Source organism: Loxodonta africana, chromosome 10, assembly GCF_030014295.1.
Source record: "Loxodonta africana isolate mLoxAfr1 chromosome 10, mLoxAfr1.hap2, whole genome shotgun sequence".
Taxonomy (NCBI): Eukaryota; Metazoa; Chordata; class Mammalia; order Proboscidea; family Elephantidae; genus Loxodonta; species Loxodonta africana.
In genome coordinates, this window is record NC_087351.1 from 68,590,650 (window position 1) to 68,616,072 (window position 25,423).

The 25,423-nt window shown below is 37.7% G+C and overlaps 1 protein-coding gene across 7 annotated transcripts in view; it reads left to right on the plus strand.

Moving 5' to 3' along the window:
* TMEM260 (transmembrane protein 260) overlaps window positions 1–25,423 on the plus strand; it is an 84,245-nt gene that overhangs the window by 50,850 nt on the left and 7,972 nt on the right. For 2 of the 7 annotated variants that reach the window (XM_003408665.4, XM_023546195.2), the window contains exons 11-16: window positions 1,056–1,227; window positions 3,935–4,083; window positions 13,122–13,298; window positions 14,845–14,898; window positions 17,785–17,875; window positions 21,610–24,098. In XM_003408665.4, coding sequence (XP_003408713.3) covers window positions 1,056–1,227; window positions 3,935–4,083; window positions 13,122–13,298; window positions 14,845–14,898; window positions 17,785–17,875; window positions 21,610–21,864 — 898 coding nt within the window. In that variant the 3' untranslated portion in view covers window positions 21,865–24,098. Of the gene's footprint in view, window positions 1–1,055; window positions 1,228–3,934; window positions 4,084–13,121; window positions 13,299–14,844; window positions 14,899–17,784; window positions 17,876–21,241; window positions 21,547–21,609; window positions 24,099–25,423 lie in introns of those variants that run through there. The other 5 variants (XM_064292528.1, XM_064292529.1, XM_023546192.2 and 2 more) reach the window with 4 other exon arrangements.

The following is a 25,423-nucleotide window of genomic DNA, read 5'->3' on the forward strand; positions in this document are numbered from 1 at the left end:
AAAGACAGGCATAGTATTTTGTTCCTAGAAGTATTTACTTGCTTTCTGATACTAACCCAGTGTTTCAACTTTAGGTTGTTTCTCAGCTCTCTTAAATGTAATGAACCTGATAATAGCAGGAAGGAAATTGCTTGTTCCATTTTTTTTGATGCATTTACTCTCTTATTCAGTCTTTTTCTTTTTTCATGGAATGCTTTCAGAATGCATGCCAGTTTTTCATTCAAGTTAGAAAGTCCACTTCATTATTGAAAAGAGTTGTACTGCTGTTGGTAATAGCAAATAATGCCTGAGAGAAGTAAACAACTTAACCAACTATTCCTTCCCCTTTTTCTCAATGGCCTCATTCCTAGTGGGATTTTTTTTTTTTTTTGGTCTTGATGGGAGAGAGAAACACAGGGAGCCTGTGGTTCAGGGGAGCGGTGGAAAGGGTCAAACTCTAGATGGAAGAGAGTCATACAAATACTAAATTTATGTCAGAAATTGGCAGATTTCCTTTGCATTTCTCAAAAGTCCTTTGGAGTAAGTGGAATTACCGTATTTTTATACGAAAAAAGCATGCATTATACGTTTTTTGCCAGCTACCCAACCCTGTACACTTTATTTTTGTAAGCGCACTATGCCAATTTCTGAACATTATACATGTGGCTACGTTAGTTACTTGGGAGCATTATTTGAGAAAAAATATGGTAACATGAAATTACTTTAAATTCCAAGTGGAATTAGAAACGTTTTTTAATGAACTAACATGTTTTTAGAGGGAAAAAAACCCTTTTCTTGAGCACTAAATGATTCCTTTTTATGGAAAAGATGATAAATTCCGTGAGTAAAGCAGTAGACTAATTTTTTAAACTGCATAATTAGTTCTCCTTTTTCTCAGGTGATAGTGTTCTCTTTTCAAATACATGTATCTTCTCAGAGGAAATACATTAGAATACTTTGACATATTAGATGTAGATTGTGTGACGGGAAAGGAATGGGGTGGAAAATAAGCCTAGTCTTTATTAAAGCTATAGCAAAGTGTTGCTGTTTTAATGCTTTTTCATCCTTTTATTTAGCATTTGTGACCAAAGGACCAACTATGTGATTGATAAATTTGCAAAGAACCTTCTAGCCTCTATGCCTCATGATGCAATTATTTTACTCAGAGGAGATTTGCCAGGGAATTCTCTCCGTTACATGCATTACTGTGAGGGATTGAGGCCAGATATTTCATTAGTGGATCAGGAAGTAAGTATATGAAAAATATACTTAGAATATAATAATAGTATTTTAAAGCATTTTTTGAAAAACTGTTTTTAACAGTAGGTGGGTGCAGTTTTCATGCTCACGCTTAGGTAGAATACATACACATTCCTTTATGTATTTTGACTAATAATATAAGTCATATGAGTTGCTTTTTTCTCATTTTAACTGAATGTTTTAAGAATTAATGTGTTTCATGTTGGATTCAAGTAATATTCTAAGTCTCTAGTTCACCTGTAGGTCCCTAGGTGGCGCAAACAGTTTGTGCTCAACTGCTAACCTAAAGGTTGGCAGTTTGAACCCAAACAGCGGTACCACAGAAGAAAAGGCCTGGCAATCTGCTTCCATTAAGATTACAGCTAAGAAAACGCTATGCAGCAGTTCTACTCTGCAACACCTGAGTCAGAATCGACTCAATGGCAACTAGCAACAACTAGTTCATATGACATACAATGGAAATATTTATTGTATTGTGAGCTTATTTTTAAATTGTTCTTTCCATTCAGTCAACTCAGCCATTCAGATTAATAGTAGCCACTGGTCCAGGAATTAAAATAAATGAGGTTAAATATAAAATAATAATACTGTGGGTAAGTAAACATTTTACTCAAAATAGAAATCATTAACCACAGTTCTGCTGTGGAACTTTTGTATAAAGTCTGGTTTTGGTTTATTGATCCTATGATAGAAATACGTTAAGGTCATAGCACACAGTGGGTACTTATTAATATACCCAAACAAAATTTAATTCAGTAAGTATTTTTGAGTTCTTACAATGTACAGCTAGACTAAAATTAATTTGTCATTTGTTAGTTAAATGCTAAGCAAAACATAAACATAATTTTTAGGCTGATGATCTCTAAACTGTAATAAGGCTTTAAAAGTATAAGCAGGAGACTTGACTTTGAAAGAAGAGACCTGTACATATAAAAGTATATAATTATTATTTCAGAGATATCTTTCTGGTATAACTGATTTATTTTAATCCAAAGAAGATGTTGTTATTGTGTGCCATTGAGTCAATTTTGACTCAGAGAAAACCTATAGAGCAGAGTAGAGCTGCTCCATATGGTTTCCTAGTATCATTTCCTGTTATATAGTTCAGTCCAATCCCTGTCTGAAGAGTTGGCTTCGGGAATGGTTCCTGTTTTGGGCTAACAGAAGGTCTGGGGTCCATGACCTCTGGGATCCCTCTAGTCTCAGACCATTAAGTCTGGCCTTTTTACGAGAATTTGGGGTCTGCATCCCACTGCTTTCCTGCTCCTTCAGGGATTCTCTGTTGTGCTCCCTAGGCTGTAATCTTTGTAGGAGCAGATCATAGGTCTTTTCTCCTGTAGAGTGGCTGGTGGGTTAGCAGCCAGTTGAGCGTTTAACTATTGCACCACCAGGGCTTCTTAAAGGAAGATATAAGGTTATTGTTGTTAGGTGCCCTCAAGTCAGTTCCAACTCATAGTGACACTCTGTACAACAGAACAAAACACTGCCCAGTCCTGTGCCATCCTTATGTTTGAGCCCATTGTTGTAGCCACTGTGTCAATCCATCTTGTTGAGGGTCTTCTTTTTCACTGACCCTCTGCTTTACCAAGCATGATGTCTTTCTCCAGGGACTGGTCCCTTCTGATAACATGTCCAAAGTACTTAAGATGAATTCTTGCCATCCTTGCTTCTATGGAACATTCTGATTGTACTTCTTCCAAGACATATTTGTTCGTTCTTTTAGCAGTCCATGGTATATTCAATATTCTTCGCCAACACCATAATTCAAGGGTGTAAATTCTTCTTCAGTCTCCTTATTCATTTTCCAGCTTTCACATGCATATGAGGCGATTGAAAATACCATGGCTTGGGTCAGGTACACCTTAGTCCTCGAGGTGACAGGAAGACTCAAGACTTAAGGACATGTAATTAATTTGGGTTTACAAACTGGAATTGACTCGACAGCAAATAATGACAACAAAATGAATTCAGATAATTTAGCCAAAAAGGCTTTTCAGTTTGAGACCTAGATTATCATGTGATTGAGCTTCTCAAGGGCAGGGATTATGTCTTATTATAGGTGAGCAACACTTGTTTTTTGAAAAAATAAAATAACAGTAATGATACATCTTTATATTTTGTCTAGGCATGTCTAGCCTGGCCATCAAAGAAATCTCAACTTCAGCAAACCAGCTTTGAGAAATATTCTGTGCCAGGCAGTGTGCTAGATGCAGATGCATAAAAATCAAGATACAGTCTCTTCCCTTTAGGAGTTCACAGTCTAGTGAGGAATAGGCTAAGAGCTATAATAGGGGCAGATACGAAGTGCTACAGGAGCATATCATTCTGGCCGTGGACACTGGGGAGAACATCATAGAGGAAGTGATATTTAAGCTGGTGTTGAAAATTGAGTATGCATTCTGTAGGTATAAAAATGGGGAAAGGTCATTCTAGGTAGTTAGCCAAATGCGTGGAGGTAAAATGAAATGAAGCGCTGATGTTATCAGTGGTAATCATACATTAAGATACAAAACCCAAGTCATAAGAAAAGTAATCGGTACCACACAGAAAAGTTGTGCTTGTATGTATTTTTTTGTAGTATGTCTCTGTTCACTGAATGTATTTACATGTTAAACTCTTTTCATTGTACTTGATACACTTGATTCTTCTAAGAAATATATTAAAAGTCTGACATTATTTGTGATTTTTCTGACAGATGATGACTTACGAGTGGTATTTGCCTAAGACGGCAAAGCATTTACCAGGTGTCAACTTTCCTGGGAACCGGTGGAATCCTGTGGAAGGCATATTACCTAGTGGGATGGTCACATTTAATCTTTATCATTTTCTTGAAATAAACAAACCGTAAGCATTATTTTCATATAATAACCTTTCTAAAATCTTAAGCTTTTCTAAAATTGTTTATGTAGCAGCTGTGCCTCATCCAAAAGACCAATTTTCTCCACCTATTTCCCTGTCACTGGTGGGATTATCTTTGTAATTAAATTGAATATCTGCACATAAATGAGACCAGGCAGAAATAAATGTTATTGTTCTGGGTAAAGGAAAAATAAAGACAGATTAGCAAGAACAGCAAATAAGATCTTAGTACAATTCAGAGAAATTGGAGATGTGTCTGCCGACTTGAAATCATTGCAGGTGGATCACAAGCAATTATAGTTTCCCCAGATGCACACCAGGGCCCACTTTTAAGTGTACAGCAAATGTTTTCCAGGAATAATCACTGTGTAAAAATAGTCTAGGTTTTTTTTTTTTTAAAGGATAAGAAATTTTTATAAGGAAGAAAAACACCTCCAGTTATGCTATGCTAGCTGAGATAAAATATGAGAATTGTGAATTCTCTACTTGGGAACACAAAATTATTTGTAGTTAAAGTCGAGCATAAGTATCTCCTTCAGTAGTATGTTGTTGTTGTTGTTAGGTGCCGTCCAGTTGGTTCTGACTCATAGCAACCCTATGTACAACAGAACAAAACACTGCCCAGTCCTGAGCCATCCTCACAATCGTTGTTATGCTTGAGCCTATTGTTGGAACAACTGTTGTCAATTCATCTCATTGAGGGTCTTCCTCTTTTTCTTTTTCAATGACCCTCTACTTTACCAAGCATGGTGTCCTTCTCCAGGGACTGATCCCTCCTAATAATATGTCCAAAGTACATGAGATGTAGTCTCGCCATCCTTGCTTCTAAGGAGCATTCTGGTTGTACTTCTTCCAAGACAGATTTGTTTGTTCTTTTGGCAGTCCATGGTATATTCAATATTGGCCAACACCACAATTCAAAGGTGTCAATTCTTCTTCAGTCTTCCTTATTCATTGTCCAGCATTCGCATGCATATGAGACAATTGAAAACACCATGGCTTGGGTCAGGTGCACCTTAGTCTTCAAGGCGACATCTTTGCTTTTTAACACTTTGAAGAGGTCTTCTGCAGCAGGTTTGCCCAAAGCAATGCGTCTTTTGATTTCTTTACTGCTACTTCTGTGGGTATTGATTGTGGATCCAAGGGAAATGAAATCCTTGACAACTCTTTTCTCCATGTATTGTGATCCTGCTCATTGGTTTACTTGTGAAGATTTTGGTTTCCTTCATGTTGAAGTGTAATCCATACTGAAGGCTGTGGTGTTTGATCTTCATCAGTAAGTGCTTCAAGTCTTCTTCACTTTCAGCAAGCAAGGTTGTGTCATCTGTATAATGCAGGTTGTTAATGAGTTTTCCTCCAATCCCGATGCCCCGTTCTTCTTCATATAGTCCAGCTTCTGGTTTATATGCTCAGCATACAGATTGACTAGGTACGGTGAAAGGATACAACCTTGATGCACACCTTCCCTGACTTTAAACCAGGCAGCATCCCCTAGTTCAGTCTGAACGACTGCCTCTTGACCTATGTACAGGTTCCTCATGAGCACAATTAAAGTGTTCGGGAATTACCATCTGTCGCAGTGTTATCCATAATTTTTTATGATCTACACAGCAGAATGCCTTTACGTAGTAAAACCCAGGTAAACTTGTTCCTGGTATTCTCTGCTTTTAGCTATCTGACATCAGCTGTGATATCCCTGGTTCCGCCTCCTCTTCTGGATCTGACTTGAATTTCTGGCAGTTCCCTGTTGATACACTGCTGCAGCCACTTTTGAATGATCTTCAGCAAAATTTATTTGCATGTGATATTAATGATATTGTTCAATAATTTCTGCCTTCATTTGGATCACCTTTCTTGGGAATAGGTATAAATATGGATCTCTTCCAGTCGGTTGGCCAGGTAGCTGTCTTCCAAATTTCTTGGCTTAGGCATGTGAGCACTTCCAGCGCTACATCCATTTGTGGAAACATCTCAGTTGGTATTCCGGCAATTCCTGGAGCCTTGCTTTTCTTGCCAATTCCTTCAGTGCCGCTTGGACCTCTTCCTTCAGTTCAGTACCATTGGTTCCTGATCATATGCTACCTCCTAAAATGGTTGAACATCAACCAGTTCTTTTTGGTAGAGTGACTCTGTGTATTCTTTCCATCTTCTTTTGATGCTTCCTGTGTCATTTAATATTTTCCCCATAGAATCCTTCACTATTGCAACTTGAGGCTTGAATTTTTCTTCAGTTCTTTCAGCTTGAGAAATGCCAAGCGTGTTTTTCCCTTTTGGTTTTCTAACTCCAGATCTTTGCACATGTCATTGTAATACTTTGTCTTCTCAAGCCACCCTTTGAAATCTTCTATTCAGCTCTTTTACTTCATCATTTCTTCCTTTCACTTTAGCTACTTGATGTTCAAGACCAAGTTTCAGAGTCTCTTCTGACATCCATTTTGGTCTTTTCTTTTTTTCTTTTCTTTTTAATGACCTCTTGCTTTCTTAATGTATGATGTCCTTGATGTCATTCCACAACTCGTCTGGTCTTCCATTATTAGTGTTCAATGCATCAAATCTACTCTTGAGTTGGTCTCTAAATTCAGGTGGGATATACTCAAGGTCATGCTTTGGCTCTCATGAACTTAATTTGGTTCAGTTTCAGCTTGAACTTGCTTATGAGCAATTGATGATCTGTTCTGCACTTGGCCCCTGACCTTGTTCTGACTAATGATATTGAGCTTTTCCATCATCTCTTTCCACAGATGTAGTTGATTTGATTCCTGTGTATTCCATCTGGCAAGGTTTACATGTACAGTTCACCATTTATGTTGGTGAAAAAAGGTATTTGCAGTGAAGAAATTGTTGGTCTTACAAATTCTATCATGTGATCTCCAGCATTGTTTCTGTCGCCAATGCCATATTTTCCAACTACAGATCTTTCTTGTTTCCAACTTTCGCATTCCAATCACCAGTAATTATCACTGCATCCTGATTGCATGCTTGATCAGTTTAAGACTGCAAAAATTGGTAAAAATCCTCAATTTCTTCATTTTGGGCCTTAGTTCAATAGTATAGTGTTGAACATTTCTCCTGTCTATGAAATTCTTGGGATTGTCCAGAGCTGAAAAAAAAAGATCTACTTCATTATTTCTATTTTCTCGTAAAGGAAACCTCAGAAATTCTTTGTAAATTCCAAAGTTAAATTATCCTATGCTAAGAACATCATAATGTGGTACTTTTCGTGTTCAGAGTGTGAAGTGTATTGTGACTCATGAATAATACTTATGAAGGTAATGGATATAAATGTGCTTGTTGTTATTAGTTGCCACCCAGTCAGCTCTGATTCACAACAAAACATTGCCTGGTCCTGCACCATCCTCACAATCATTGGTATGTTTGAGCCCATCATTGCAGCTGTTATGTCATTCCATCTCATGGGGGCTTTCTCATTGAGAGTAATATTTTTCTGTTTTGGAACAAAATAGTAAGAACCATCAAAATCCCCAAATAGGCATTTATGTTAATTTTATTTAACTCAGTCCCATAAACAGTGTTGAATATTTACTGTGTCCAAATTTATATTGGGCCCTGGCAATAAAAAGGTGAATGACACTCATTTCCAAGTTCAGTTAGATCACAATTTAGTTATATAAATACACAGATATGAATGTAAGTAATCATAATATTGGGGGATAAGCTATATACTTGCCTCGTAAAAGCATCATAGTAAACGTTCAGTATGTACTGAATGGGTGATTTAACTGACAGTATAAATGAAGTGTTCTTGTTATAAAAAAAAATGAAAGTGTTCTAGGAGCATGGATGAGAAAGCAGTTAATTCTGCCTGGGGCCATTCATTCAACATTTATTTAATACATTTTGTGTGTTCAAAATATTCTAAGAACTATACTAGCCAAAGATAAATGAGGCATGATCCCTGCTGCTGCAGCCTTTCAGAGAGTTTCAGATGGTGTTTTAAATATGAAACAGATAAATTATAATATCATCTGGTAAGTGTGATAGACTGTGGGTAAAATTTGTTGCACACTTATACTGAGTCTTAAAGGCTAAGTAGGAAATTGGTAAGTGGGTGGCAGAAGGCTGACTCAGGGGAACTGCATGTGCAAAGTCATGGGAATGGTCTGCTGACCTCTGGAGGACCTGGAGTAGCTCAGTATGTTCGGAGCTCTGGGTTTAGCAGGCTAGATGAGGGGATGAGTCTGCAGGGATGATGGGGCACAGACTGTGAAGGCCTTTATCCTGTAGGCCTGGGATTCCTCATGAAGGAAATATTTTATACTCCTTATGGAAAATCTAGGCAATACAGAAAAGTATAAAGAAGATCAGTATTATCTATTTTTCAAGGACAACCTCTGTTAACATTTTGATAGACATTTTTCTATTCCATTTGTTTTTAACGTAAATTATGTGTTTATACCAAACCCATTGCTGTCTAGTTGCTTCCAACTCATAGTGACCCCATCTGCTCCATAGGATTTTCTTGGCTGTTACCTCTTTCTTTTTGGTGAACATATACACAACAAAACATACACCAATTCAACAATTTCTGCATGTACGATTCAGTTACATTCTTCAAGTTGTGCCACCTTTTCCAGATTATTTTACCATCATTAATACAAACTCACCGCTCCCTAACCTTTTGAGTTGCTGTTGTCGGTTTGATCACATGTAGCTAATTCTTTAAAAAAGCACAATGGTCAAGGCAAACATTCTTTTCTAATTATGCTAAACAATTGATTTCAGGGGATAGTTTCAGTTTAAGGTTTAAAGAATTCCTAAGGGCAGTGGTTTTGTGGGGTTATCCAGCCTCAATGGCTCCAGCAAGTCTGGATTCCATGAGAATTTGAAATTCTTCTATAGAATCTTTGATCAAAACATTCAGTGATGTTGGCTGTAATCTTACAGAAGCAAATCACCAGGCCTTTGTCCTGTGGAGCGGCCGGACAGGTTCAAACCACAAATCTTTAGGTTAGCAGTCAAGCACAAACGGCTTATGTTACCCAGGGAACTAAATATTTATACACACACACACACACATACATATACTCAACATATGCACATTGTATTTTATATAACTGAGATATTACCTTTTCTGCTTTTTTTTTTTTTAACTTAACATTATATCATGTGCATTTCCCCATGTAATTATTAAAGTCTCTTAATAACCATCATTTTTTCACTGTATAATATTCTTCTGTGGGTTCATGATAATTTACCAAATACTCAATCTTTGGAGATTTTTGTTTCTAGATTTTTGTTATTGTAATATAACATGGTGGTGCACATTCTGGGACATAAATTTTCATTAATATTTTTGACTCCCAAAGGCCTCAGGATAAATATTGCCTGTTGGTTTCAGTTTTTAAAATAGTTTTTAATTTAAAAAGTAATATATATTCATTACAGAAATAAATTATAAAAGCTAAAGTTTTAAACATCACATTTGATCCTGTCATTCAGAAACAACCAATATATTAAAAATGCATAATTTTTACAAAGTTGAAAGCATAATATAAAATAGAATTGTGTTTTTTTCATTAAGTATGATATAACCATTTTGTTGTGCTTTTACAAACTCTTTGTAAATATTTTTAGTAGGCACATGTAGTATAATTTAATAATAGTAATTAATGGAACTATTAATGAATATTTAATGTGTCATCTAATTTTTAACTATATTAAAATTATGAGCTATAATAAATGCCTTGGTGTATATAGTTTGTGTGTGTGTGGATATGTGTGTAGGAAGTAGAATTTTGCATCAGTAGATAGAATAGATTCTCAGAAGTGAAATTACTAAGTGAAAGGACATGAATGATTTAAAGACATTTGATCAAGATTTTTTTCCCCACAGCACTGGACCATCAGCATCATATGGAAGCCCTCTTAAGTGGATACTTTTAATAAAACGTTGTTGTTGTTGGTTGCCATTGAATTGATGCCAACTCATCTGACCCCATGTGTATAGAGTAGAACTGCTCCATAGAGTTTTCAAGGCTGTGACTTTTCAGAAGCACGTCACCAAGTCTGTCTTTTGAAGCACCTTTTGGCTAGTAGTTGAGCACTTAGCTATTTGTGCCACCCAGGGACTCCCTTTTAAAAGGAAGGGAGTTGATATTTATTGAGCACCTATTATTTTTTTTTATTATTTTTAAATTAATATGCAGCAAAATTGACCTTTTTTGTGTCTGTGTACAGATGTAAGAGTTACAACGCATATGTGGATATATGTAACCACCACCACAGTCAGGATACAGAATAGGCCTATAACCCCAAAACTCTCTATGCTGTTCCTTTGTAGTCATACTGTCCCCTCAACCCTAATCCCAGGCAACCACAGACTGTTCTCTGTTGCTACAGTTTTGTCTTTTCCAGAAAGTCATATAAATGGAATCATAAGTATGTCATTTTTGATACTGGCATATTTCAGTCAGCATAATGCCCCGAGATCCGTTCAAGTTGCATATGCCAATAGTTTGTCCCTTTTTTTATTGCTGAGTAGTATTCCTTTATATGGATGTTCTACAGTTTGTTTATCCATTCACTTGTTGAAGGGCATTTGGGTTGTTTCTAGTTTGGGGCAATTATGAATACAGCTGCTATAAATTTTCATGTTCAGACTGCTGTGTATCTGTAAGTTTTCATACTTAGGAGAGGGATTGATGGGTTATTGTCGAATTTTGTGATTTCTTTTTATATTCTAGATACAAATCTTTTGTCAAATATAATTTGTAATTTTTTTCTCCCAGCCTATAGCTCATCTTTTTATTCCCTTAAGAGTGTCTTTTGCAGAGTAAAATTTTATTTTGATGAAATCCAATTACCTTTTTTTTTTATGGACCATGCTTTTGGTGTCATACCTAAGAACTCTTTGCCTAGCCCTGGGTCATTAACAGTTTTATAGTTTTACATTTTAGATCTATAATCAATTTTGAGTTAACTTTTGTGAGGTGTGAGAATGAGGATGAGGGTCTCTTTTTCTTTTTTTTGGCATATGAGTATCAAATTGTGCTAACATCATTTGTTAAAAAGATTGTCCTTTCTCCATTGAACTTCATTTGCATCTTTCTTTGTAGCTACAAAAAAAAAAAATCTAGGATTTTTAATTGGGTTTGCTTATATCTACAGACCAATTTGGGGAGAATTGACATCTTAATGATATTGAATCTTTCCAACCATAAACATGGTATGTCTCTTCATTCAGTTAGGCCTTAATTTGATTTCTTTCATGAACATTTTGTGATTTTCAGCATGCAGACCCTACACATTTTGTTATATTTATATCTAAACATTTAATTTTGGTAGCTAATGTATACTATTTTTAATTTCCGTTTCCAATTTTTATTGTATAGAAATGCAATTGATTTGGGGGTATAATCCTTATATCCTGCAACCTTGCTAAACTCACAGCTAGCTTTTCTGGTCAGAGAAAAGGGTTCCCTTCCCTCAGAGTTTTAGGCATGGGCCCAGCTGCCTCTGTCATCCCTGTGCTGTTCTCTGCACCACTGCCACAGCATTGCCCAGTGCCTGGGAAAGGAGACCAAAGAAAAAGCCAAACCTGTTGCCATCGAGTTGATTCCAACACATAGCGACCCTATAGGACAGAGTAGAACTGCCCCACAGAGTTTCCAGGGAGCGCCTAGTAGATTCAAACTGCCTACCTTTTGGTTAGCAGCCATAGAGAGGAGGGATTTCCCCAGGGATTTTTTTCCTCTCTCTGACCCTTAGGAGTCCCCTTGCCTGCTCCTTGGGCAAGAAAGAAAGGGCTTTTCTTGGAGCTCTTTCTGTCTCACTTGGTACACACTTCTGGGTTTCAGGCTGTCCTTAAATCCAGGCCAGGCAACACTGAAGAGGGAAAATGATAAACTCACTCATGGTTTGGTGGAACTTCGAGTTCTGGTCTCCTTCCTTAGTCTTCTTTCTACCATTTATTTCCAGAGTCCTCAGATAGCTGCTTCGTGTATTCTGTCCAGGAATTTTAATTGTGTCCAGTGGGATAGACAGGGCTGTGTGTGTATTACTCCATCTCCCCCAGAACCGAGCCCTATTATGTTTTAAGACTGTACTTGATACCTTAAACAGCTCTGAAAGATAGTTATCATACCCATTTCACAGATGTAGAGATAGACACAAGTAGTTAAGTAATTTTCTTCAAATCATAGAGGTATTAAATGGTGGACAAAAAAAATTCTAAGCCAGATTTGCCTTGTTTCTTCAAGTGTCTTGTTTCAAAGTTCATGAAGTTTTTACTTTTAAATGATCCCCCTAATATGTCCCTTTTTTTCTCTACTGAGTTATTGAGGCATAAAGTGAAAATTGGAATAGAACTATTGATTATAATTTTTTTTTTAACCAAAGCCATTTATATTTTTTTTTCTTCTGCAGGATTTGTACCAATTTTTTTTGCAGCATTTGAAGCTCCTAATAGTCATTCAAATCTAATTAATTTCATTTCACAAATATGTATTGTGTGCTAGCTGTGCATCATGCTGTGTGGGACTCAGAGCTAATTCAGAGATAGAGTGCCTATCCTTCCTATCCTTAGGAGGCTTCTGGGCTAACCAGGGAGAATTACAAATGCAGATAATACGTATAATACACTAGTGATAAAAGAGTAACAAAAATAAAGTGCAATGGGAATTAGAGGAAGGAGAGATTACTTGTTAGTAGGAACACAAAAGAAGACATATTTCCACTGTAAAATTTTTTTTAAGTATCAAAAAATATTTATGTTTGCATGTGAGACGGTGCCACAAGAGTTTTCCTTATAAGAATGCTGTCCTCAAATGAATTCTTAAACTGTTAGGAATAGCTAGGTTTTATTGGCCGTGTCTCTTTGCTTCCCTCCACCCCCAAAAAACAGCTTTTTTTACAATAAGTGTCAAAAAAACCAAAATGTTCACAAATGGTTTATTGGTAACCAAAGTTTAAGGACTTAAAACATGATCTATCATTAATTATTTTTATTTCACATTTAGAATTTTAAGTTAAAAGTATATCATATATTTTTCTGTCTTCAATAGAAAAGAAACATTTGTTTGCATAGGAATTCATGAAGGTGACCCCACTTGGAAAAAGAACTATTCACTTTGGCCATGGGGCTCTTGTGACAAATTAGTTCCTTCAGAGATTGTATTCAACCCTGAGGAATGGATTAAACTTACAAGAAATATCTATAACTGGACTGAAGAATATGGACGGTATGAACATCAGTTGTATTTTTAATCGGAGGATAGTAGTTTTATATGCCTAAAAAAAGTAACTGAATTTTGAGATGCCTTTTCACTTTTTTTTTTTTAATTAATTGCTAATATTGTTATTTGTGGCCCACAAAGTATCATAAAATAAATAAGCTGAAGCAGGACCCATAGCATCTACTTCTGGGCAGTCATTTTTTAACTAGCCTGGTTGTTCCCCGCTGGTAAAGCTCAGAGTATTTTGGCAGCTTTTACTTGGTGTACAAACTAGCCACCATAACAGCTTTATTCTCACAAGGCCCAGTGGTGGTTTGGTAGTCCCTGGTGACCTCAGGAGTAACTCAAGCAGCTGCTAGCTATGACCGAACTAGTCATAAGAATGATACAGAAAGAGAACGTGTCCTTCTTGACCTTCTGTTTGAAGGACAATGGGAGATGGAAGGGAAAGGGAGGCTGTGGTTGAGTGAGCACCACAATCCTTAGGTGCCATGGCATCTTCCACTTCCAACTCCTCCATGCAATATTGGCCTCCATCCTATGTCTCATTATCCTAAAAGTGGAAGAGATTCATTAACTGCAGTTGGACTTTAAAAGGCCCTGGGTTGCCCATGGTAGTTTCTACCTGCATACACTTGTCGTATTTTCCTGTCTTCATATATGACAGATAGCTTCTCTGTAGGAGTAACTTTGTCTTCATAGTTGTTTGATCTCAGCCCAGTTATATTGCTTTGAGCATTTTTAGTTCTTCTTTTAAGCATTTCTACATAGTGTTTACTCTCTCCAATATGAAAAATGGGTTACTATGTAAGGAAAAGTGCTTCCGTTGCCTGTTTTTAAAATTATTTAAAGATTATATAACTGATTGCTTATAATTTAAGAACAACAGACAAGATCATATGGAAAAATACTACAAAGGTTTTTCGTTTCAGTATTAGCTAACAGCACATTGTTGTATAACAGCCAGAGATGGACAGTGAGGTCTAAATCAAAGCACTTTGTGACAATCAGGAGGAAAAGCTAGAAAATAGGATTCTTTAAACAGCTGAAGACAGTACAAGTATACATCATCATCATCACTCATTGTCTTCATTCTGTTACAACAGATATATAATAAGACAAAGTTTAATTATGAGAAAGAAAAATCAGCAAAAGTTTTGGCCAGTGTTCTTCCAGTAGCATCATAGCTCCAGTATTGACTGGCTGAGGCAGGCAGCCCTCTCTTCAGGTTCATCCTCTTAGTTCACAGCTTTCTGGCTCTTAGCTGTGCTAATAGTGTGACTCATCTCTGCCTTTCTCATGGTTTCTAGGAGCAGTAGACTTCCCAAATGCCACCAGCCTATTCCCATAAATCCTTTGTTTTCTCTGGCTCATTAACAGATTAAGAACATATTTACCAGAACCCAAAATTACTAACATGACTGAGGTCCCTATCAGTACTAAAGATCCTGCCTATTGTATTGGCCTTGTAATTATAAAACAGAGATTACATGCCCATAGCAGTAAATGTAGTTAACAGAAAAAAAAAATCATTATTTTCTCACAACTATAGGTTTGATCCATCTTCTTGGGAATCTGTGGCCAATGAGGAGATGTGGCAAGCAAGGTAACTTATTCCACATTTTTGTGTTTTCAGTCTGTTTTTTGATATTTCAGAGAAGTAGCCTTAGCACTTTTCATTTTGGGAGTAGGGTGAGTGATGTCAATAAAAATAACATTTATTGAGCAATTATTTTATTTGAAACATTATATTAGTCATTATACATGAATTATTTCATTCTCACAACAACCTATGAAGAAGTTGTTATTATCCTCATTTTCCTGAAGAACAAACTGGAGCTTAGAGAGGTTATGTAACTTTTCCAAAGCCATGCAGCCATTAGTGTTAGAATCTAAAACTCATGTGTGTCTGACTCTGGAAGACTCTTAATCTTGTCTGTACTACCTCAACTAAACCAAAGTATATACAACTGGTTGAGTAAAAGTTGATAAGTACAATCTTGTCTCCATTTTTAATGTGGCAGTTCATTATTTAAGCACTTTTTAATACCTTCTAGAGGCCAGGCACTGTGCTAGGCATTGAAGGCACACACATGAATATGATCCAGTCCCTACCCTCAACAAGCTCATAGTCTGATGGAGCAGATAGACATGTTAAAAAAAAGATTTGAATATTAAGGTGACAGATGCTGTAATTTACTGTTGTTTGGAAAAAGAGGTCATACTGTCCATACACTATGAAATGGCTGGAACACTTCATAGCGATGGTACTGATTCTCTTGGTTAACATCCTATCATTATTTTAAAATAGTCAAAATAATTAACACTAACAAACTCTGGCTTAAATATTAAAGTGAAATATCAATGTAAGTGATATGGACAGGGCACTATATATATATATATAAACTACCTCCTTCAGCAAAAATGTATTGATACCCACTCAGTGCCAGGGACAGTGCTTTACACTGAGAATTAGATTACGATGTAAAGGACTTAAGGAGCCTGGGTGGCCAAGCAGTTTGCGATGGGCTAGTAACCTAAAAGTTGGTGGTTTGAACCCACCCACCAGCTCTAGAGAAGAAAGGACTGGCAAATTGTTTTCATAAAGATTACAGCCAAGGAAAACCCATGGAGCAGCTCTGTAATACATGAGGTTACCATGAATCAGAGGGTCAACCCAGTGGCAGCTAATGACAATAATATAAAGAGCTTAAGTAAGTTTTTAAAAAATTGTTAAGTACAGCTCCAAAATAATGATTTCAAAAATACATACTACACAAATATTTATATAATAAAGCACATAGGGGACACAGTCATGGGTACCTTCCAGACATAACCAAACGTCTCGCAGGATTAGTTTACTGAGTTTGAAGGCTTAGGATCATAGTCTCATGGGCCAATTCAGTCAGTGGCACAACATAGTCTATAAAGTTTATGCTCTACATTGTAATTTGGTAAGTAGCATCTGGGGTCTTAAAAGCTTGCAAGTGGCTATCTAAGATACACCTGTTGGTCTCTACTTATCTAGAGGAAAAGAGAAAGAAGGGAACCAAAGACTCAAAGAAGAAACTAGTCTATAGGACTAATTGCCTACACAAACCATGGCCTCATCTCTCCAGAGACTGGAAGAACTAGATGGTACCCATCTACCACTACTGACGGTTCTGACTAAGGACACAATAGATGGTCCCAGATAGAATGGAGAATATCATAGACCAAAACTCTAATTCTTAAAAAAAAAAAAAGTCCACACTTACTGGACCATAGAGACTAGAGGAACCCTTGAGGCTATAACCCTGAGATACCCTTTAAACTTTGAACTGAAACTACTCCTGGAGGTCACCTTTCAGCTAAATAACAGAGTGGCTCGTAAAATAAACAATACCACCCATAAGTACTGTGCTCCTTTTAAAATAAGAATTATAATCTATATGAGACCAAATGGTCAACATTCACCCTAAAGCAAAGATGAGAAGGTCGGGGAGGGGAGGGAACAATCAGAATGGAAACAATGAGAATGTTGACACAATGTGGAGAATGTAATCAACGTCACTGAACAATATGAGTAGAAGTTGTTAAATGGGAACCTAATTTGTTGTATAAACTTTTACTAAAAACTCAATGAAATATTTAAAAAAAAAAAAAAAAGCCAGAGAACTCAACTGGTGTTAGCAAGTAACTGCTAAATGTATGATGTTAGGTACTTTTGGGAAAAATATTACTTACATGTTATAGTCCATTACATAATGAAACTATAAATAAAATTTTCTTATTCCAGACAATTACTTGGTTAAGATTTTGATAATACATTAAAATTTTTCTATAAATTAAAAAAAAAAAACTAGATATACTATAATTTATGCAGTGATGATTTTGAAAAAGTCAGAAAAAAGCATATTTTGAATATCAGTCTAGTTATAGGAACAAATACTTGCTTTGAAAAACTGATCAAAGGTATATGTTTATACAATTCTTCACTGTGACTGCAGGAAAGCTAGGGGGATGGTCACATAAAATAAGAAAGCAGGTCATCATTTAGGCAGGTATTCCTTTAAGTGGTGTGCTGAATATAGTCTGGATGTGTTCATTTAGTCAGACAGCCTGGCCACCTTTGAAGAACTGGTCACACGTGCCCTGAGCAGTCATGATGCAAACCTTCAGGGATGTGCTGATGAACCCAGCGAGTCTCCCCTTCACAGATGCTCTAGCATAATAGTGCACATCTGGAGGAAGAACTCTGTACAACTGTGATGATGAATGTCAGTTTTTTCCTAAAAGGTCTGGTAATCAGTGTGAATGCAGTGTCTTGGCAGTGGGCGAAAAGGAGGGCTGATATTATTTCAGAGTAAACTTCCATCGTTGTGAGATAATTAAAATTAACATAGTAAAGGGCTTTGTGCATTCCTTATCAATGGAAAAGTCTGGCAGATTTATCTTTGAAAGTGAAATTGACAGCATGATTTTAACAAAGATTCTGATCTCCCACCCCCAGGATGAAAACAGCCTTCTTCATCTTTAACCTGGCAGAAACTGCTAATGTGCCTTCAAATGTGAAAACTCAACTCTACACTCACGCATATAATGTATGTCATAAATTTATACATATATAAGTATTAGACAGGTGGGATTGTTTGGGATAAAGAAAAGGTGTATCACAGTAGACTTTGTATTCTTTTGTTTCCAGCTTAATTTGGGCATTATAAGGCAGAGTAGGTGGAAAAATATCTGTATATCATAAATACTCTCTAAATTAAATGGCTGTAATAGAATAAATACCCCCACCCCTGAAGATATCCATATCCTAGTTTCTAGAACCTGTGAATATATCACCTTACATGGCACAGGGGACTTTGCAAATGTAAAGGATCTTGGATGGGGAGATTACTCTTGATTATGCAGGTACCCCCAACGTAATCACAAGGATCCTTATAAAATGGAGGCAGGAGGGTTAGAGTTAGAGAAGGAAATGTGGCAATGCTAACAGAGATCAGAGAGAGAAAGATTTGAAGATGCTATGCTGCTGGCCTTGAAGATGGAGAAGAGGCCAAGAGCCAAGGAGTGCAGGCAGCCTCTAGAAGCTGTAAAAGGCAAGGAAATGTATTCTCCCCTAGAGCCTCTAGAAGGAACACAGCACTGCTGCCACCTTGATTATAGGACTTCTGACCTCTACAGCTGTAAGATGATAAATTTGTGTTTTGAGCTGCTAAATTTGTGGCAATTTGTTATAACAGCGATAGGAAACTAATACAATGACTTTGTAAAAACCAAGTCCCAACCAAATGCAAAACCATGACGCTGGCTTCACTTTAAATGATGGTCCATGACTGGTTGAAATTTCATAAGGGAAGATGAAGGGTCATGGAGAGTGGCTGTGCTTTCTAACTAGGGCCCCAGGAAGCGGAACAGACCTGCAGAAGACAGTTGCACTATCATGAGGCTCTTACACAAATCTGTCGTCTCTGACGGGATATGGGTGCACCAAGGACAGCGTTTGAGCAGGCACCTACTTTTCTGTTATTTATAGTGCTGGGCTCTTCAGACATCTTCTGAGATAGTCTGGGAGCCTGCTCTGTCAGAAGCAAACATGCCAGCAAGGAGTAATGAAAAGAGCCCAGGTATTTCTGCTACCTCTAGACCACTGTGGATCTACTCAGGCAGGACTTGGTTTGTGCTGAGTCGAAATAGCAAGGTGTCCAATTAGTGTGACTGATTTTCCTCCTTGATTTTGTGATGACTGGTTTATTGCTTATTCATTTATTTGTTCATTGACAGAGCATTTACTGAGCACCCACTCCATACCAAATAAGGTGTTGGAGATGATCAAGCATTGTCCCTGCTCTCAAGAGCTAGCAGGCTAGTAGAGGAGAAAGAAGATAAAATCCTCAGTTAGAGTTCAGTGCTATAAGTGCTATGAGAGGTATATACTTCTATTTTGGACATAGCCATACCTTAGTCAGAGCAAGCTGGAGAGAAGACTGGTGAGGAAGGTAGGAGAAGCCTCCAGAGGACATGTCACGTGAGTGTCATCTTGAAAAATCAGAAGGAGCTAGCCAGACAGATGGTGGGGCAAGCAAGGGGTGGGGAGGGGAGAGCAGTCCATACGGAGAGAGCCCCAGGGACAAAGGCAGAGCCCTCCAAGGTGCCCCATGGAGGACTGTAAGGGACTGGATTGCAGGGGACAGCATGCTGGAGAGCTGTCTGGCAGTCAGGATGTCCAAGCACTAGTCCTGCCCAGCCACTCACTGTCAACTGTGAATGAGTCTCTTAACCTTTCCTGGCCTCAATTTTGTCTTAAAAAACTCTGCGCTTTACCCTTTCCAGATTATCTCTCATATCCTGGTCATCTCACATTCTGTTCATCCCTAATGCCCTGTGATTCTGTGAAAGACAAGTGTTTAGCTGGGAGAGATCTGAGACTTGACTAATATTTAATACTCTCATCAGTGTTCTGGTTCCATGGTCAGTTTTTAGGCCACTACTGATGCTAATTTGTGGATTTATTGTCTTTTTAGGCCAGTTAGCTTTACTCTTTTCAGTGAACATAGACTATAGGTATCTCCTTCATGTGTGTCCCCGGATGTGTGCCATTGTATACAAGACAAATGGGACCAAATACTCAATGGTTCAACCCAAATCCACCCCTGGTACGGGTTTTTAAAGAGCATTCTTGTTAGGTATAATTTTGTTATTATTTACATTATCCCACTCAGTAGCTTATAAAGGACATTAATTTCAGTTAACATTACACTGTAGTGGCTAAGCACAGAGTTGCCAACTCCTTAGGAATAAATTTGATAAGTTGAAGATGGCCCCAATAAAGAGAACAGAGTCCACTAAGAATAATGGCAGGCAACACACACACAGAAGAAAACGTATTCCGCATGACAGAAAATGACTTGCTTCTTAAGATTTGCCACATGTGGCTCAGTGGGTCATCAAAAATAAGTGGATTATGCATCAGTAACACAGTGCTCCAGAAGAAGGCGGTGTGGTTGTGACCCAAGTAGGTCAGCCATGAGTGAGCCTCTCGTTCTCCCGGGCGGTTGGAAATGTGCTGACGGTCACAATGGTTAGAGCAAAAAGGACTCTGAGGAAAGGACAGAGAAACTTTGACTATTTTACCAAGAAAATAAAAAGGTGGTAGACTGACTTTATAGCTTTGATGTGTATGAAAATATGTGGTGGCTCTTTGCCGTTTTATAAAATGAAGGGAACGAAGAGAAAAATCACCTTAAAAGGCAGCTTGAAGAATGAGGACTATAAAATATAAAAATGACATATCAGATGTGGATTGTGGAATTTTTCAAGTGCAACTTGTGTAAAATAGGTTAGGTATGCCTTTGTCTGCTCTGGAGTAGGAGTTGTGAAAATAGGTAATCTAACTGGCTTCCTTTCAACTGAATGATTTTATGAATACAGTTTTAATCCAAAAAGCACTTGCCCCTGAATAAAGCATTCTTGCTTGGTAAACTCAAGTTCCTGGAAATGCGATTCCAATCTGACAGTCCCTAAGAAGGCTGTGAAATTCCCAATAAACAAGTGTAGTATTCCATTTTGCAGCTTTGGGTCTGCTTTTTTATTTGTTAAATTTTAATGATTTTTTTTCCTCTGGAAAATTCAATATCAGAAATTCTTTGTCTAATTAATACTATTGCTGATGTTAAAAAACAAAACTCTGAATTCCTGCAGGCAAAGTTAATGACCATCAAAATTGTAGTTATAGGATCTTGTCAAGATTTTAAATATCTTACTGTAAGCAAGTCTCTCACATTTCGTTTTTATGCCCAGCCTACTTGGTAATGGATCGGTTTGGGTTGTTTTGTTGTTATTATTGTTGTTTTTAATGCAGAGAGAAATGTATGTAGATCACGTGACACAAAATGTAAATACCTTCAAGTCCTTTTTTCAGGCAGTCTTCTAAAGAAAGCTATCTTTTTTTCCTCCAACAGCTAAATTTAGACTTGCAACCTTTCTGCCTGTTGAGTAAATCGCTTTCCATGAATTAGAACTAAATCCCTTTCCCAGAACATCCTTCTGGAGGAAGAGCATTTTGTCCCGACACAGTGTGTCTCAGGTTCCCCCAGCAACATCCGGAGAAACCCAGAAGCAGTCTGAGATGAAGCATATTTGCCTCCTGCTACTGTAATAATTACAGCCACGTCCTTGCATTTTCTGCATGGCCTAGCAACAATTAGATTTTTACTGCAGGCTGCTCGCGTTTTTTTTTCCCCTCGTGTTATTAATTCCTCTGTGTTTTCTGTTTTTGAAAAAAGTCAAGGAATAACAGTGGGATACCAACATTTTGCTTTTTTTCTAGCTTTATAAGGAGATTGTCTATTTACAAAAGGACCCCCCGGTGAATTGGCACAAGAACTATGCCATCGCCTGTGAGCGGATGCTGCGTCTTCCGGAAAGGGTCGCGGACCCTGAGGTCCTGCTATCTGAGACCATCCGACATTTCCGTCTCTACACTCAGAAAGCGCAGAATGACCCCCAGCTGGCTGATATTTTAGTTGCTCTAAAGCACCTAAGAAAAGAGCTGCAAAGTCTGAGAAATATGAAAAATGTTTGAGATAGCAAAATGGGGAAAACCTGCCTGTCATTCAGCTTCCAGAATTCTGAAGTCCAAAAGTTTTTCCTCCAAAAAAAGGAAGTGTATAAAAATTGAAAATTAAGTCCTCTCTCAGCTATAAGTAACGGGGGGCAGCCGTACTGTTTAATGAAGTGTTTAGGGACTGAGATGTGCTATTTATACAAAATTCCCTTCATCCTGTGTTACCAAGTTAGCATTTTGGTGAGGATCTTTTGAAAAATCTTCCTACTTCTACAGTCTTTCCCCTTATGACAGCGCTTGATTGGATTCTAGAAGAGAATGAACTATTTTCATATACTTAAAATACCTGCCATGGACCTTTTAAGGGCCCTGCTTAGTGGAATCGGTTTTGAAGGTAAATTCTTAGAGTATTAATACCAGACCAAAGTCATTTTCTTTTTCCTGCAAGTGAAATAGTTTTTAAAAAAAGTGAATCTTGCTATGCTTCTACTTTGAATACTTTTTTTTTCTTTCAAGTAACTGTGGTTGTTACATAATCTCACACGTCAAGCTAAACACCAACTGGGTGATATTTTGGGGAAAAAAGTCTGGGTTTTATTGTCTTAGAGAGTTTTCTGACATCACCAGAAAGGAAAGCTAATTTGATGTTTGCTGATTTCAGTGGCATAAACTGACGGACAAGTAAAAAGGATTTTGTCTTTCCTTAATTTTATATTTATGTTTTACTTCTATTCGGACTCAGGTCTGGGCCCAATAATTAGTAGGCTCCTATGGCCAAAATGAAAAAAAAAAAAGGGAGGACCAGGGGGATGGGGAAGTGGTTCAAATAAATCCATTTCTGTTACAAGCATCTTTTATACATATTACTAAAGAGAACATAGAAAGAAATGCAAATAATAGTTCTTTATTTTATTATGACAGTTAATTAATAGCAACCTGTTTTAATGAATAAAGTCACTCAGAGTCCTTCACCACTTCCTAAGTAGAGGCCAGGATCTGTAGGGATTCTTTTCCCCCCAATTGTATAGCTCCTAGACTCCAAGAACTATATAGGCCCCTGTATAGAAATGCTCACTAATGAAGAGGGAGGGCTAGAAGCTTGTCTGCATTCAAAGATCACTGGTGAGTCATTCAGCAAGAAAAGACCCCTTACCAGGAATAGTCACAGTTCCGTGGCATTGTACTAGCAAAAGGGTCTGATCAAAGGCCTCCTGTGGAGCTTGCATGGTTCCCTTTCATACTACGACCATAATTAAAACCACTAATTCTCTTTTAAAATGCTGCAGGATGCCATGTAGGCATCTGTCTGGAGTGTCCTTTGTGATGTCATAAGCTGTTAAGGACCAGTGCCGAGGGCTTTTGAGTGAAATGCCAGTCATGAAGGTGCTTCAAGACAAGGGTGCCTCTAAAAGCTTGACAGGGCCTTGACTGCACAATTCGAGCTGAATTTGCCCCTTGTCAGCTGCCAGTAAATAAATCTCAAAGGGGGAAAAGCTGAAGTTTCATTACCTGATCCATGGGGCTTTGTTGGTTTTGGCATCACACAGGGGAAGCTCTTGCCCCGCCATTCTCTGGATTTGAAGATGTCCATTGGAGCCTGCAGGGCCTGGCCAGGGTTCAGAGCGGACCCTTTTGAAGAGTGTCAATAGTTGTAACAGTTCAGCTGTTAGGAAGACAAATAAACGGAGGAGCTCATTAATCCGCTCTTGGCTCTCAGTGCCTTTTGCCCTTTTATCACAGCCTTATTAGGCTCCTACTCATCTTGAACCAGAAAAAAATGAATTGAAGTTGTTGAGTACTAATTGGCAAAGACTTTTAATCACAGGCCAAGAACTTTCACTGACTTGAAAGTAACTTCTCCACAGGGAAGAAGTGAAAACCTGGTTTACCTTAAAACAAAAACCTGTTGGGGTTCAGTGTGGTGTAAAAATTTAAAGAAGCGTTGATAAAATGTCTAAGTTTACCCATTTGAAAGAAATTGTGTAAGATTATGATTTTTCACTTTTCTAAAAAAAAGGGAAAATATTCAAAATAAACTTTCCCCCCCAAAATGCAATGTCTTTATTGGTTTAGAAAAGAGATTGGGTGCCTGTGTGAGGTGAACATGTTTGTTTCTGAATATCTACATATACGTAGGTGAATATTCATCTGAGTATCTGAGTATCCGTGTGGTGTTTGAGGAACCTTATTATATGTGATATTTCCTGTATATACTCCACTAAGAATGATAAATGAAGACCTCTTTTTGAGAATGCTTGCTTTTAATTTTGTGTCTACACTATGGAACAACATACGTGTCTGAATATGCTTTATGTATTGATTTTTGTCAAGTAGGACATAGATATTCTGTATTTGTGCAACAGTGGCTTGGGACCACTCTGTTTGGGAAAGCAATGACATGATGGCCAAAAGTCGAGAGGATCGTAATTACTTAAATCTTTAAAATCCATTGGTTAATGGAAAACTAGTAACCTGTGCTGAGGTTAGGGATGTTGGGCTTCGTTCTTAGATCAACTACTTTGAAGCATTCCTTCCTTTCTACTGTGTGAGGGTAAACAAGTCTCTCTTTTTCTTTCTCATACTCCCCTTGGCTAGTTCACAGCACCATAAAATCTGACAGAAGGGGTTTCCTTTAGTCTAACCCCCCGACATGGAAGAGAATGTGAAGGAGGTGGCTTCTCATGCAGGCTTTGGCGAGCGTTCTCCTAGCCATGTCCCAGGAGTGGGATGGGTTGGCAGGGCGACAGGAACCCCACAAAGCCAACTTCTGCCTGGACTTTGGCCTGAGGAGCAAGTGGGAGCCAGCAAAACTGTCTGCCTTCCCACATGCTTTGGTGCCCTGCTGCCCTGGCACCGAGGGTGAGGGGAGAAGGGATTTGTGACTTCCATGTTATCTAGCCGCTGAGTACACGCTGACTCCCTATTCCTGTTCCCTCTGATGGGAGATATGCTTGGTTCTTAGAATTGATTTTCCTTTTTGCTTTGTAGTTTAAATGACCCATTTAAAAAAAAAAAAAAAAAAGCTTATGTTCTATTACTCAAATTGTAGCCAAAATAGAAGGCAGTCAATTATTAGTGAACTATTTTGAAATCTTCCAATAGAATTGTGAAATGTTACTTATGTTCATAATGCTAGTACTTTCTGATGATGCCACTGTGCTATTTAGCCTTTATGATATTTAAATAAGGCCCATTTTGAGAGTTTTATTATAAGATACTGTCTTTAAGTCATCAGGCTAGGATGTGAACAGTAGTTTTTTTAAGTTTATATTTTGAAAGTTAAACAATATGAGTCTCATCATTCCCACCAAAATCCCTCAGAGTTAACACTAATTTAAATATTCACAAGAAAAAAAGTTTTAACACCACAGGTTGAAAAAAATGGATCATGTTGCAGCAAATTCTTTCACTCTGTTTTACTTTGGGTATATTTTACAGATGCACCAACATAGGGCCACACTTCAAATAATGTTATTCTACCAGGCTCCAAGCCCTATGGCTACATCATGAAAAATATTCCAACCCAGTAAGAGATTCACATTGCTTTGTTCATCCTCAATTTTTTTTTTTTTTGTGG